The sequence below is a fragment of the Salvelinus namaycush genome, chromosome 11 (assembly GCF_016432855.1).
Source record: "Salvelinus namaycush isolate Seneca chromosome 11, SaNama_1.0, whole genome shotgun sequence".
In the NCBI taxonomy this organism is placed as follows: domain Eukaryota; kingdom Metazoa; phylum Chordata; class Actinopteri; order Salmoniformes; family Salmonidae; genus Salvelinus; species Salvelinus namaycush.
The window spans coordinates 30499345-30515844 of NC_052317.1; the positions used below are offsets into that span (position 1 = coordinate 30499345).

The following is a 16500-nucleotide window of genomic DNA, read 5'->3' on the forward strand; positions in this document are numbered from 1 at the left end:
AGCACTTCATGGCTACAGACGTGAGTACTACGGGTCGGTAGTCATTTAAGCTTTTTGTGCGTATGGAACATTTCTGTGATCTTTTATTTTATTTCATCTCATGAAACATGGAACCAACACTTTACGTGTTGCGTTTATATTCTTGTTCAGTATACTATGAACATTCTCTACAAAAAAAAGAAAAAAGAAACACAAAAAAATTCACTAAATAGCAAAAGTCAGAGTCTGAAGATGTCGGCCTTCTCCGTCAGTGCCATCTTTTGTACGCGCTACTACACTGCTGCACCCACGCTCTAGTACTAAAAGTGGGTCCTAGCAGTGGCTGCTATACTTTGATGTAGCTCTAGTCTAGCAAGCTACTTTGCACATTTCAACTCTCTGAGACTTCAAAAACACTGACTAGGGAGCAGTGATTCCTCCAGGGGACAAGAGTGTGTGTCATATCTCTCTTCTTCCGAAAGCTAGAAACATCATTTAAACAACATCCCCATCCCCTGCAGCGGTTGGTTCCCAAATCCAGCAACAGTGTAGTGCACTCACCGTGATGTGAACCCTGGGCATATACTGCAGGGATTATCATGTTTTATCTAGACTCTGTTTCTAGATGCTGTAGCAACACTTGGATTTCCTATGCAGGGAGGGCTGCTTGGGGTTTTTGTGGCTCTTTGCATAAATCCACAAAATCTCTCCTCGAGTGTGATTACACAGTTGGCATACAGTACAAGGTAAAGCACCAATCTGCTTAGGGGACTCAGAGGATGGAAGCACTGGATGAGACAGTACTATAGTAGTACAATATATTTTGTTAAGACTTGATGAAAGATGATATACGGTGTCTTTTAGAAAGTAGTCATACACCTTGACTTATTCCACATTTTGTTGTGTTACAGCCTGGATAACATGTATTTGTTTTCTCACTCATCCCCACACAATACCCCATAATGACAAAGTGAAAGAAAGTCTAATTTATAGAAAATTACATTCAGAAATATCTGGCACCAAACCTGTCACCATCCCTATGGTGAAGCATGGTGGTGGCAGCATCATGCTGTGGGAATGTTTTCAGCAAATTAACAGCACAAAATGGATGTGTAATGTAGTTTCTCTCTAATTGTTGAAGAACATGCATGTCAGCTGATACTGTATGAGGTAGGTCTGATCTCCAATGCTCAGTGACTATAGGTGGGTTGGTTGTTTAGCAACAAAACCGACTTTTGTGCAACTATGGGGCAAAACAGACAGGGTTGGCTTAGATTGTTGACAACATGTAAAGCTATATTTCATCTCCATTAATAAATTCGCACAATACAAATATATTGTTACAGTTGTTGGTTAACTAGCTAGTGAATTTTAGCCATATTAGCATGGACATGAAATCAGTCAAAAACACCTCAAAACAAGACAGTATCAAGAACAAGATGAAAGGAGCTGAAACGAGCCACTTAGGATTCCCCACATGGCAGTTTCTTGTGATTCTTGCTAGCAACCTGGCCATCCAGAATCACAACACGCTGACTTCTGCCCCATGGAAGCACTCACATGGTTTTCGTGATGTTGTCAGCTAACCCATATGAGCCTCATTATCTAGGCTTCTCCTCTAGCAAGGAAACAAGCATGAATTAGACCCCATATTTGGCATTCACTTACTGTACTTGGATAGTTTAATGACTTTAGCATCTTCAAGCCATCTCCCCCCTTTAGAGAGTTGAGCCCTCTTGAATTAGTGAGCAAGTGTGCATAGCCAAGGCGACGACAGGCTCTCCACGTTTCAACTGAGCCGTCTTCATTCGCAGGGCAACTTAATTTTGCTTTTTTCCCCTTCCAATTTCTATTTCATTTTCCTGGGGAATAGAAACACTGACAAGACATTTCACTGAAATATTTAGCGAGGCGTGAAACTCAAATTACATTTCTGTAAGATGTAGTATGTGGATGGCATCTGTTTTCAGCGGTGGAATAAGCTCATTTGGTGTAATATGGTCTTAGTTTGCGGCTTGACGGTTTTTGTTCGGGATATTAAAGGCTGTCCTGCTTCTCTTCCACAGAGCTTAGCCATGCAGCCGGTTTAAAATGCCCTGCAAACTGATGTGATGAAGGGTGTATATAGTCTCTTGGCCTAGAATAGTGAGGCAGAGCAGTGCCTGAAATAGTCTCAGCTAAACTCTCCAAGGTGCCGTCGACCTTGATTTGAAATACCACTATGTGTGTGTGTAAGCAGCAGCAGACAGTTGCTTAATACTGACAAACCACCTCCAGGTTATGTAGAGACAGGTTACTCACAGACACAGACAAGTGGAGAGGTTGGGCCAACATAATCAAAACCCGGCGGACAGCGGAGGGGAAGACTAAATTTGAAAAATGTCAGTGTCAAGGCGATGGTTAGGTGTCTGGGGGACTGGGGGAGGACGATGACAGACAGAGAGAGAGGCCAGACATACCAAAAGAGCCTGTAGATCTGTCCTCCATCGTCCACACCTCACTCACACTCCATCTCTCCATCTCTCCCACTCTTTCTCCATCTCTTTCCAACTCTCTCCCCCTCCGCCTCTCTTTCTTTCTTTCTTTCTTTCTTTCTTTCTTTCTTTCTTTCTTTCTTTCTTTCTTTCTTTCTTTCTTTCTTTCTTTCTTTCTTTCTTTCTTTCTTTCTTTCTTTCTTTCTTTCTTTCTTTCTTTCTTCCTTCCCTTCCCTTCCCTCCCTCCCTCCCTCCTTCTCATCCATCCATCAACCATGGGGGGCTTATGGGATTGTTGGCATGCGTTGGCCCAAGATGATTCCTCTCAATAGCAGCCTTTCATGCTGTTTGTCAACAGTCAACAGTGCCCATGGGAACAGAGGTGGATCAAGGCACTCTTCATGATATTAAAATGCCTTTATGCAGTGGCGTGTTGTTCAATAGAACAGATTCTAAAAAGCCGCTGACGTGTTTCGGCGTCATAGCCTTTGTCAGGGAGACAGTGATGAAGGATGATGCTCAAATTGTCTCCTCAGACATTTGATATTAATATCCCATAAATATGTATTTTCCCACATACTGTACCCCTCCCTCCCTACACACACACATGCATGCAGACACGCACGCACACACACACACACACCTCTTAAACCTCTCCCTGTCTCTATCTCCATCTCTCCCTCCCTCTCTTCCCCTCTCTCTCTCTCTCTCTCTCTCGCTCTCGCTCTCGCTCTCGCTCTCTCGCTCTGCAGGTCAGGACCGCACTGAGACGGGGCTGATTAAGCGTTTCCGTGGTGATGGTGTGCGCTACAAGGCCAAGCTGATCGGGACTGATGAGGTGACAGCGGCACGCGGGGACAAGCTGTGCCAAGACTCCATGATGAAGCTCAAGGTATGTCTGTGTGTGTCTGAGGAGAGGGCGGTGGTATTCAGGTGTAGAAGAAGTGAATTCAGCCATCTCTATTGATGCGTCTTTGCAGGAGCCAGATGTAGTTACAAATCCATCTACAGAAGAGAGAATATGGATGGTTTTATTATGTCTCTTAAACCATGCTGGAGACATAGTAGCATTACCATACAGCCAGCAGGCAAAGCCATTTCCTGCTCTGATCTTCTCATATCAGATGTAGTTGCTCCACATGTCCAATAACACAACAAGCAGGAGTCTTGTAGATCCACGCTGTGACATTTGAACAGTGACCTGCCTATGACTCCCATATCCAGCAGTCACTGCCAGTTACAGTCAATGTTCTCAGGTCAATACAGGCATTATATTATATAGACAGGCAGAAGAGGGGGATACAGGGATGAAATATAGGAGGGGGATGGAGGGATGGAATAGAGGAGGGCGATGGAGTGATGAAATAGAGGAGGGGGATGGAGGGATGAAATAGAGGAGGGGGATGGAGGGATGAAATAGAGGAGGGGATGGAGGGATGGAATAGAGGAGGGCGATGGAGTGATGAAATAGAGGAGGGGGATGGAGGGATGAAATAGAGGAGGGGGATGGAGGGATGAAATAGAGGAGGGGATGGAGGGATGGAATAGAGGAGGGGGATGGAGGGATGAAATAGAGGAGGGGGATGGAGGGATGAAATAGAGGAGGGCGATCGAGGGATGGAATAGAGGAGGGGGATGGAGGGATGAAATAGAGGAGGGAGATGGAGGGATGAAATAGAGGAGGGGGATGGAGGGATGAAATAGAGGAGGGAGATGGAGGGATGAAATAGAGGAGGGGGATGGAGGGATGAAATAAAGGAGGGGGATGGAGGAATGAAATAGAGGAGGGCGATCGAGGGATGGAATAGAGGGGGATGGAGGGATGAAATAGAGAAGGAGGATGGAGGAAATAGAGGGGGGCGATGAAGGGATGAAATAGAGGAGGGCGATGGAGTGATGAAATAGAGGACGGAGATGGAGGGATGAAATAGAGGAGGGCGATGGAGGGATGAAATAGAGGAGGGGGATGGAGGGATGAAATAGAGGAGGGGGATGGAGGGATGAAATAGAGGAGGGGGATGGAGGGATGAAATAGAGGAGGGGGATGGAGGGATGAAATAGAAGAGGACGATGGAGGGAGGAAATACAGGAGGGGGATGGAGGGATGAAATAGAGGAGGGAGATGGAGGGATGGAATAGAGGAGGGGGATGGAGGGATGAAATAGAGGAGGAGGATGGAGGGAGGAAATAGAGGGGGGCGATGGAGGGATGGAATACAGGAGGGGGATGGAGGGATGAAATAGAGGAGGGAGATGGAGGGATGGAATAGAGGAGGGGGATGGAGGGATGAAATAGAGGAGGGGGATGGAGGGATGAAATAGAGGAGGGGGATGGAGGGATGAAATAGAGGAGGGAGATGGAGGGATGGAATAGAGGAGGGGGATGGAGGGATGAAATAGAGGAGGGAGATGGAGGGATGGAATAGAGGAGGGGGATGGAGGGATGGAATAGAGGAGGGCGATGGAGGGATGAAATAGAGGAGGGCGATGGAGGGATGAAATAGAGGAGCGGGATGGAGGGATGAAATAGAGGAGGGAGATGGAGGGATGGAATAGAGGAGGGGGATAGAGGGATGAAATAGAGGAGGGGGATGGAGGGATGGAATGGAGGAGGGGGATGGAGGGATGAAATAGAGGAGGGCGATGGAGGGATGGAATAGAGGAGGGCGATGGAGGGATGAAATAGAAGAGGGCGATGGAGGGATGAAATATAGGAGGGCGATGGAGGGATGAAATAGAGGAGGGGGGTGGAGGGATGAAATAGAAGAGGGCGATGGAGGGATGAAATATAGGAGGGGATGGAGGGATGGAATAGAGGAGGGCGATGGAGGGATGAAATAGAGGAGGGCGATGGAGGGATGAAATAGAGGAGCGGGATGGAGGGATGAAATAGAGGAGGGAGATGGAGGGATGGAATAGAGGAGGGGGATAGAGGGATGAAATAGAGGAGGGGGATGGAGGGATGGAATGGAGGAGGGGGATGGAGGGATGAAATAGAGGAGGGCGATGGAGGGATGGAATAGAGGAGGGGGATAGAGGGATGAAATAGAGGAGGGGGATGGAGGGATGGAATGGAGGAGGGGGATGGAGGGATGAAATAGAGGAGGGCGATGGAGGGATGGAATAGAGGAGGGATGAAATAGAAGAGGGCGATGGAGGGATGGAATATAGGAGGGGGATTGTTAGTGGAATTAAATAATTCCTCTAATGTACTCATTAATTAAATTCAATCTGTCTATTTATAAGAATTTGTAAGATACTTATTAACATAAAATAGACAGGATACAGTCTTATTAAAATTAGATAATAGTATTTATTCTCGGAGCACGCTACCATTTGATCATAAACAACAGGTTTATATACAAGATATGACGTCATAGGTTACAGAATAAGTCTCCTTGTCCTGACAAATAGAAAACAGGTTCAAAAGTTCATTCCAACTTCCCAGCGCACACACATGACACACAACATAATCTATTCTCCTGAAGGCTCACTATAATTTATTACCATTTTAGCAGACAACTCAAGATAATGGAAGACCTAAAAAGTTACCCACAGCCTTATCTAAACATCTCAGGGCTAAGTTGGGTCAGTTCAACCATAGTTTAACGACCCTTTCTGCTTATTTTATAACCCACAACACAAATCTCTTTTCACCAGGCGTGCAGAGTTCAATTAGTTATAGTTTTATCTAAAGCTAGAAATTGTTTTCATTATTTATTAACAAAATTCCTAACAGGGATGGAGGGATGGAATATAGGAGGGCGATGGAGGGATGAAATAGAGGAAGGGATGGAGGGATGGAATATAGGAGGGGGATGGAGGGATGAAATAGAGGAGGGGATGGAGGGATGAAATAGAGGAGGGTGATGGAGGGATGAAATAGAGGAGGGGGATGGAGGGATGGAATATAGGAGGGCGATGGAGGGATGGAATAGAGGAGGGGAAGGGAGGGATGAAATATAGGAGGGGAAGGGAGGGATGGAATAGAGGAGGGGGATGGAGGGATGGAATATAGGAGGGCGATGGAGGGATGGAATAGAGGAGGGGAAGGGAGGGATGAAATATAGGAGGGCGATGGAGGGATGGAATAGAGGAGGGCGATGGAGGGATGAAATAAAGGAGGGGGATGGAGGGATGGAATATAGGAGGGGGATGGAGGGATGAAATAGAGGAGGGGATGGAGGGATGAAATAGAGGAGGGCGATGGAGGGATGAAATAGAGGAGGGGGATGGAGGGATGGAATATAGGAGGGCGATGGAGGGATGGAATAGAGGAGGGGAAGGGAGGGATGAAATATAGGAGGGGAAGGGAGGGATGGAATAGAGGAGGGGGATGGAGGGATGGAATATAGGAGGGCGATGGAGGGATGGAATAGAGAAGGGGAAGGGAGGGATGAAATATAGGAGGGCGATGGAGGGATGGAATAGAGGAGGGGGATGGAGGGATGAAATATGGGAGGGGAAGGGGGCTCTATTGAGCTGCCTCTCTAAGCTTTAGGACTTAATCCACCAAATGGAGAAGCCGATTGTGGATTGACGACAGCCATAGACACCTCTCTCCTCTATTCAGCCGATCGCTCTTTGTTTCCCACTCTGGAGAACAAACAGAGGGTGAGAGGGAGGGAGGTTGATGGTTTCCAGGTTTATGTATTAATTGATCAAGCTCAGATCTGGAGAGGGGGATATAGTGTACTGGTTGTGTATGGGGTCGCTCGCTCAACCCTCCTCAACGTGACTGGGGTCCCAGGGTTGTCAGACGTGTTCAGCATTCACAATGACCTTCTGTCTTCTTTTCTCTTTTCACACAGCTTATTTACATGAAAGACATGTCAGGCTTGCGTTAGTGAGGGAGGGTCGTGCCTCCATTTGAGTCTGAGAAACATGCTGGAAATGTTCATTGTTTTTGTGGAAAGAAAAAGGAGCTGAGATCAATGGGAAAATCTACTTTAAAGGCTCCATGGTTCTTCAGGCAGCAAGACGTGACAGAAGTGTCCCGGCGAGGTGAAGGTTAGGCTGCTGTCGGTCAGCAGAATACATTCAGTCAGAGAAACTTCAAGTCACTACATGGTAGTTTGGCAGCTTGTGTCACAAGGTGCAGGCAGCAGAACCCTACGTAATAAATCAGCCTCTTAAAAGCTCAACAATAAAAGACTCAGTGGTGAAAAAGAGAAACTGTGTTGAGAGAATGAAAGTTCAAAAAGAGCAACATTGAAGAGCCTTCTGTCGTATTGCACCTCATATAACAGCTGTCACCCTCTTCCTTCCCTCTCCTCCTCCTCCCCGTCATACTTACCTGAGTCGTGAGTCGATGGCACGCTGCTGTCTTTCACGCTGAGCGTATTTCCCTTCATCTCCCTGTGTCTCTTCCTCTCCTGCAGGGGATGGCTACGTCTGCGCGCTCCAAAGGAGAGCACAAGCAGAGAGTCTTCCTCACCATCTCCTTCGGAGGGATCAAGATTTACGACGAGAGATCAGGGGTGAGTGAGTGATGAGGCTCCACAGTGCAGCTGCGCAGCCAGGTCTAGCCCCAGCTGCTGTGAACCTTATAGGACATCCAGAGAGCAGAGGCTAATACAAGTTTAATCACCGTCATGTAGAAGAAAAGCAGCCATCTTGTGTGCCTACCTGGCATATGGTGCAGTTGACATGACAGGGAATACAACAGAAGCAGTCTAGGCGTGCTGTGTGGTGGCTAATGTCTGATGATAAAGACCTGTCTACTGTAATGACAGTGTGTATATGAGGGATGTGATGTTGTCCCCTTCCCCCTCCTCCCCTCCATGCTATGAGACAATCTGCCTCCCCCCTCCATTTCATTCCCTCCCACCTTCCTCCCTCAGGGCCCAGAGGCCTGCTGTTCCATTGCAGGATGATAGAGGGGTTCCCCCCCCCCCCCCCCAACCCCCCCAACCCACCATCCTGAGGCTGCTCATCACCGCTATCCGCTAGGTTAATTAGTCCACAGTTCCAACTCTAATCATCATCACTGCTAACTGCTAGTCTAACTGCCCCATAGCTCCACCTCAACTGTCATTAAAGGGGGGAAAATATCATTCATTACTCAATACTGTTACTGTATAGACCCGCTCCTCATCGTTTGATATTTGATGACTTCCCTTTTTATTTTGTTGGATAGTGGTGCCACCCGTCAATTGCCGCCAGCCCTGTCATTTATCAACAACAGCTATATAATAGCCCTCATTGCCCCATAGTGTGTGTGTGTGTGTGTGTGTGTGTGTGTGTGTGTGTGTGTGTGTGTGTGTGTGTGTGTGTGTGTGTGTGTGTGTGTGTGTGTGTGTGTGTGTGTGTGTGTGTGTGTGTGTGTGTGTGTGTGTGTGTGTGTGTGTGTGCGCGGGTGTGCGGGTGTGTGTGTGTATGTGTATGTCCTATCCCTAACCCTCATCACCGCTGGCGTCTCTGTCATTTTGTTGTGAATCATTGTTCCCCCAATGCTCTTTCATTTTATATACGGATTACCCCAACACCACTTCATTTCCCCAACAATCATTATGGTAAAATATGGGGCTTATTCAGCAGGATGCAGCGTTGCAGAACATTCACATAGAAATGTGTAATGTAGCAATGTACTGTCATCTAGACTATAGAACAGTGTCAGCTCTAGTATGATTTAATTCTCTGTTCTTATCGTTACACTCCACTGAAGAAGCCCTAGGTCATTTCTTAGTTGCTCCTCCCTATTGCTCGAAACTTATCAATGCTATTAGTGGAGCAGCAGGTGGGAGTAGATGAGTGACAGCCCAACTACTGTGTGTCTCCATGCACATTCCTGAATACATACTACCGGTCAAAAGTTTTACAACACCTATTCATTCAAGGGTTTTTCTTTATTTTTACTATTTTCTACAAAAGGACAAATTTCCACCAGTCTAATGTCCATTGCTCGTGTTTCTTGGCCCAAGCAAGTCTCTTCTTATTATTGGTGTCCTTTAGTAGTGGTTTCTTTGCAGCAATTCGACCATGAAGGCCTGATTCACGCAGTCTCCTCTGAACAGTTGATGTTGAGATGTGTCTGTTACTTGAACTCTGTGAAGCATTTATTTGGGCTGCAATTTCTGAGGCTGGTAACTAATGAACTTCTCTGCAGCAGAGGTAACTCTGGGTCTTCCTTTCCTGTGGTGGTCCTCATGAGAGCCAGTTTAATCATAGCGCTTAATGGTTTTTGCGACTGCACAAACTTTCAACGTTTTTGACATTTTCCAGATTGACTGACCTTCATGTCTTAAAGTAATGATGGACTGTTGTTTCTCTTTGCTTATTTGAGCTGTTCTTGCCATAATATGGACTTGGTCTTTTACCAAATAGGGCTATCCTCTGTATACCAACCCTACCTTGTCAAAACACAACTGATTGGCTCAAATGCATTAAGAAGGAAAATAATTCCGCAAATTAACTTTTAACAAGGCACACCTGTTAATTGAAATGCATTCCAGGTGACTACCTCATGAAGCTGGTTGAGAGAATGCCAAGAGTGTGCAAAGCTGTCAAGGCAAAGGGTGGCTACTTTGAAGAATCTCAAATCTAAAATATATTTGGATTTGTTTAACACTTTTTTGGTTACTACATGATTCCATATGTGTTATTTCATAGTTTTGATGTCTTCACTATTATTCTACAATATAGAAAATATTGAAAATAAAGAAAAACCCTTGAATGAGTAGGTATTGTAAAACTTTTGACCGGTAGTGTGTGTGTTAGTGTTAGTTGTACTTGTGACCTGGCTGTTCAGCGCTGCCCTGCGGGTGTACCATGCTCTGTTGACAATGCATATTTTGGCATATTGCACAATACACAACAACAACTTCCCCCCAGGCTAGAAAGATCTTCAAAATAAGTGAAAATGTGTTGTGTGTGTGGAGTCTGATCTGCACACACACACACACACACACACACACATCCTGATCTGCTGTTATCCATGCAGTAAATGTGCTGTGTCTGCTATTCCAACTGTGAGAGTTGGAAATGAGGAAAGAAAGGGAACAATGGTAAATGTGTCAGTCATCCCTGTCAACAGTAAGACAAAGAGAGAATAGCCCATTTCCATCTGCCTTCCTTTCTTCCCTGCTGCGGTGTATCTGGAGCACCGCATTGCCATAGTATTAGAATTAGCAAAGAGCTGTAGCCTACTTACCCTGAACTCCCAGTTCACTCCCTCATTTTGGAACAAAGAATTCTTTCAAGAATTGATGAAATTCATAGAAATGCATTGAGTAGAGCCAATAGTTCTCTTAGGCAGGTCACATGGGTCTAACTAAACTATAAAATCAGGACCTTGGCCCTATAGTATCCAACATGTGTCTCCAAACCCCCTCCATTTAGTTTTGGTTCATTTCCTGCTTCGGATCTGCCACTTCCTTCTGTTTCAAAGATCTCCTACAATACTTCGTACCCAAAATTTATGTCATTTCCTCCGTGTGTGTTTTCAGGTTCTGCTGCATCACCACTCAGTGCATGAGATCTCCTATATCGCCAAGGATACCCGGGACCACCGGGCCTTTGGCTACGTCTGTGGGAAGGAGGGACACCACAGGTTTGTGGCCATCAAGTCTGGCCAGTCGGTGAGTAATGGACCTTAGTTCATTACCTACTGTCACGTTCATAATAAGGACGGGACCAAGGCGCAGCTTGTGTTGAGTTCCACATCTTCTAATAAAGTAAAATTTCCAAACAAAACAATAAACCAACAACGAAACGTAACATAAGTGGTGCAACTAGCACATACACAAAACATTATCCCACAAACACAGGTGGGAAAAATGGCTACCTAAATATGATCCCCAATTAGAGGCAACGATTACCAGCTGCCTCTATTTGGGAACCATACAAAACACCAACATAGAAATATAGAACTAGAACACCCCCTAGTCACACCCTGACCTACTACACCATAGAGAACCAAGGGCTCTCTATGGTCAGAGCGTGACAGTACCCCCCCCCCCCCCCCCCCCCCCAAAGGTGCGGACTCCAGCCTCAAAACCTGAAACCAAATGGGGAGGATAGGGGGGGTGACTAGTGTCGGTGGCGGCTCCGGTGCAGGTCGTAGCCCCCGCCCAGACCCCGGATCCAGCCATGGCGCTTGACACCTACCCTTGTTGTAGGGACTCAACTCAAGTACCAGGAATGAGGTGTCCAGTGGTATTAGTTAGGAATAACATTACAGCCCAAGTCAACACATTTAGCATACAATACTAACAGGGACTGACCATAGAACAATTCTGGCAAATGCCAAAGCCAAAAAGAGTTGACCTGCCAGTCCATCTGCAAATCTGTGGGTCAAAAACACCAGAAATATGCAATAAATATGCAATAAAACTGAATGTTATCAAAAACAAAACAGCTGATTAAGAAACTGTTAAAAACACTTACAAACAATGAAATATGTACGTGTTTACAGGAGCTCTCTGCTTAGGCTGCTACTAGGGTGCCGTGTGACCAGTGTAACAAATGTGATCTTTGCTCTCTCCTGCGTTGTGTAATAAAGGAAAAGCCAGCCAATGGTCCCAGTTGATAATATATACAGTATATAAATAGATAGCACATTAGATTTGCAGGACTCAGTGCTCTTGAAGGCTGTAGATAAACAACAACTCCGTATTAGCAGGGCACTAATATGATTCGTGTACGGTTCGTTCAGTCAATATCCGACCTTAAACAACTAAGACGGATAGTCATTTAGACTGCATGAATAAATTATTCTTATGTCACATGTCAGTTGGTAACCAGTTTATAATAGCAATAAGGCTTTGTGGTACAAGTTTGTGGTATATTCTGCTTCACGTAGTGCTCTCTCTCTCTCTCTCTCTCTCTCTCTCGCTCTTTCTCCCTCTCTCGCTTTCTCTTTCTCTCTCCCTCCCTTTCTCTCTCTTTCTCTCTCTATCCTTCCCTTCTTACCCCCCTCTCTCTCTCCCTCCCCTACCCTCTCTCTCTCTTTCTCTCTCCCTCCCTACTTCCCTCCCAGGCGGAGCCACTGATCATTGACCTGCGTGACCTCTTCACGCTCATCTACGACATCAAGCAGCGAGAGGAGATGGAGAAGAAGTCCCAGAAGGACAAGCAGTGTGAGCAGGCCATCTACCAGGTAAACAACAACAGCACAACTGTTACCATAGCAGTTATGCATCACAATAACACGTAGATTTGAGTGTACCCGTGAGTGTAGTCTACCAGGGAAATTGCTGTGGACAATACTGTCCAGGCTTTGTCTGTTCTAGTGATTCTAATTCTATGACCAGAGAACACTTCCTGTTCTTTCACTGTTCAATAGAGCTCTCTTCAACCTTCAACCACTCCACTGTGAGATCCCACTGCATGCACTATAAATGAGGATTATTCATAGAAACAACTGAATGTGAATGCTTTCAGCTTTGGCTGTGTATGCAGACTGCAATACAAATGATTTTAGTGTACTTGCTATACTATACATATGTGTTCTACTGAAACAGGACTCCATGCAGCAGAAGAGTCCCGTCAATGTAAAAGGCCTAATGTAATGTACAGTATACCTGTGTCGACAAAGGAAGGAATTATTATGTAGGAAATATTACTGAACTGTACAGTAACTTAGACAAAAGTGTATATTCCCCCTGAGCCTAGCAATTCATTTTTGTCCTCTCTAATGGACATTCGTATTTGCTCTGTATTTCTAAGGACATACATGCCACTGTGTGAGGTCCTGTTGTCACTTTGAGAGGACATCCTGTCTATGACATCATACATGCCACTGTGTGAGGTCCTGTTGTCACTTTGAGAGGACATCCTGTATATGACATCATACATGCCACTGTGTGAGGTCCTGTTGTCACTTTGAGAGGACATCCTGTATATGACATCATACATGCCACTGTGTGAGGTCCTGTTGTCACTTTGAGAGGACATCCTGTCTATGACATCATACATGCCACTGTGTGAGGTCCTGTTGTCGCTCTGAGAGGACATCCTGTCTATGACATCATACATGCCACTGTGTGAGGTCCTGTTGTCGCTCTGAGAGGACATCCTGTCTATGACATCATACATGCCACTGTGTGAGGTCCTGTTGTCGCTCTGAGAGGACATCCTGTCTATGACATCATACATGCCACTGTGTGAGGTCCTGTTGTCGCTCTGAGAGGACATCCTGTCTATGACATCATACATGCCACTGTGTGAGGTCCTGTTGTCACTTTGAGAGGACATCCTGTATATGACATCATACATGCCACTGTGTGAGGTCCTGTTGTCACTTTGAGAGGACATCCTGTATATGACATCATACATGCCACTGTGTGAGGTCCTGTTGTCACTTTGAGAGGACATCCTGTATATGACATCATACATGCCACTGTGTGAGGTCCTGTTGTCGCTCTGAGAGGACATCCTGTATATGACATCATACATGCCACTGTGTGAGGTCCTGTTGTCACTTTGAGAGGACATGACATCATACGTGTGTCGGTGTCACCTTGATATTCCTTCTGGTTCTTCAAAATGAAAAATGACACAATTAGTTTGATATTCAGATTGTTTCTAATAGGTAAATATCTCAGGAATAGTTTTCAAAGCAGTGTAATATATTTACTTTATGTCAAAAAAGAGTTAATAAATGTTCTCTGTAGTCGACATCAGGATGCGCTAACTATGTTTTTTACCTCCTGTCCTCATTTACTGTAATGTTAAATGTATCATATTACTATCAACCATTTACTGTAATGTTAAATGTATCATATTACTATCAACCATTTACTGTAATGTTAAATGTATCATATTACTATCAACCATTTACTGTAATGTTAAATGTATCATATTACTATCAACCATTTACTGTAATGTTAAATGTATCATATTACTATCAACCATTTACTGTAATGTTAAATGTATCATATTACTATCAACCGAGTCCTAATTGACACATACAAAAATAAATAAATAAAAATATTTGTGCACTTTTGTTTCTTTCTAACATGTTTTGTTTCCTCCCCAAAACATTTTTTTTTTCTGGGTCTCAGGAGGATAAAAATAGATGAAGCGTCTCTCACTTCTGAGTTCCTAATAGGATAGGCCTCTTTTCCCCCAAGCCAATGGCTGATGTCCTTGCATGCTCTTGGTCTGTTGTTCTTGCTCTGTTATTCTCCCTGTTATTCTCCCTGTTATTCTCTCTGTTATTCTCTCTGTTATTCTCTCTGTTATTCTCTCTGTTATTCTCTCTGTTATTCTCTCTGTTATTCTATCTGTTCTTCTCTCTGTTATTCTCTCTGTTATTCTCTCTGTTATTGTCTCTGTTATTCCATTTCTTGTTCTATCTGTTATTCTCTCTGTTATCCTCCCTGTTATCCTCTCTGTTATTCCCTCTGTTATTCTCTCTGTTATTCTCTCTGTTCTTCTCTCTGTTCTTCTCTCTGTTATTCCCTGTTATTCTCTCTGTTATTATATCTGTTCTTCTCTCTGTTATTCTCTCTGTTATTCTCTGTTATTCTCTCTGTTATTCTCTCTGTTATTCTCTCTGTTCTTCTCACTGTTATTCCCTCTGTTATTCCCTCTGTTATTCTCCCTGTTATTCTCCCTGTTCTTCTCTCTGTTCTTCTCTCTGTTATTCCCTGTTATTCTCTCTGTTATTCTCCCTGTTATTCCCTCTGTTATTCTCTTTGTTATTCTCTTTGTTATTCTCTCTGTTATTCTCTCTGCTATCCTCTCTGTTATTCTCTCTGTTCTTCTCTGTTATTCTCTCTGTTATTCTCTCTGTTCTTCTCTCTGTTATTCTCTCGGTTATTGTCTCTGTTATTCCATTTCTTGTTCTATCTGTTATTCTCTCTGTTATTTTCTGTTATTCTCCCTGTTATTCTCTCTGTTATTCTCCCTGTTATTCTCTCTGTTATTCCCTCTGTTATTCTCTCTGTTATTCTCTCTGTTCTTCTCTCTGTTCTTCTCTCTGTTATTCCCTGTTATTCTCTCTGTTCTTCTCTCTGTTCTTCTCTTGTTATTCTCTCTGTTCTTCTCTCTGTTCTTCTCTCTGTTATTCCCTGTTATTCTCTCTGTTATTCTCTCTGTTCTTCTCTTGTTATTCTCTCTGTTATTCTCCCTGTTATTCTCTCTGTTATTCTCTCTGTTATTCTCTCTGTTATTCTCTCTGTTATTCTCTCTGTTATTCTATCTGTTCTTCTCTCTGTTATTCTCTCTGTTATTGTCTCTGTTATTCCATTTCTTGTTCTATCTGTTATTCAACCCTCTCTCTGTTATCCTCTCTTTTATTCCATTTCCTGTTCTATCTTTTTATTCTCTGGTTATTGTCTGTTATTCTCTATGTTTTATTCCCCTGTTATTCTCCCTGTACTTCTCTCTGTTATTCTCTCTGTTATCCTTTCTGTTATTCTCTCTGTTATTCTCTCTGTTATTCTATCTGTATTTCTCTCTGTTATCTCTGTTCATTCTCTACTGTTATTCTCTCTGTTATTGTCTCTGTATTCTTTTTGCTTCTATCTGTTATTTCCTCTGTTATCCGTCTCCCTGTTTATTCCCTCCTGTTATTCTCTCTGTCTTTCTCTCTGTTCATTCTCTCTGTTCTTCTCTCTCTGTTATTCTCTGTTATTGTCTCTGTTATTCCTCTGTTATTGTATCTGTTTCTTCTCTCTGTTATTCTCTCTGTTATTTCTCTGTTATTCCATTTCTCTGTTATTTGTTATTCTCTCTGTTATCCTCTCTGTTATTCTCTGTTATTCTTCTTGGTCTACTCTGTATTCTCTCTGTTATTCTCTCTGTTATCTCTCTCTGATTCTCTGTTATCCTCTCTGTTATCTCTCTGTTATTCTCTCTGTTATCTCTCTGTTATTTCTCTTCTGTTATTCTACTCTGTTTTCTCTCTGTTCTTCTCTCTGTTATCTCTCTGTTATCCTTTATTCTCTCTGTTATTCTCTCTGTTATTCTCTCTGTTATTCAATTTCTTGTTCTATCTGGTATCCTCTCTGTTCTTTCTATTCTCCCTGTACTCTTGTTATCCTCTGTTTTTCTCTGGTTATTCTCCTCTGTTATCTCTCTGTTATCTCTCTGTTCTTCTC

General features: G+C 43.9%; 1 protein-coding gene across 1 annotated transcript in view; it reads left to right on the forward strand.

The window, feature by feature from the left end:
* The first annotated feature begins 231 nt into the window (after positions 1–231).
* Positions 232–16500, forward strand: part of LOC120055334 (disabled homolog 1-like) — a 46681-nt gene continuing 30412 nt past the window's right edge. The window contains exons 1-5 of the mRNA XM_039003208.1: positions 232–262; positions 3206–3345; positions 7834–7932; positions 10900–11031; positions 12432–12551. Coding sequence (XP_038859136.1) covers positions 232–262; positions 3206–3345; positions 7834–7932; positions 10900–11031; positions 12432–12551 — 522 coding nt within the window. The remainder of the gene's footprint in view (positions 263–3205; positions 3346–7833; positions 7933–10899; positions 11032–12431; positions 12552–16500) is intronic.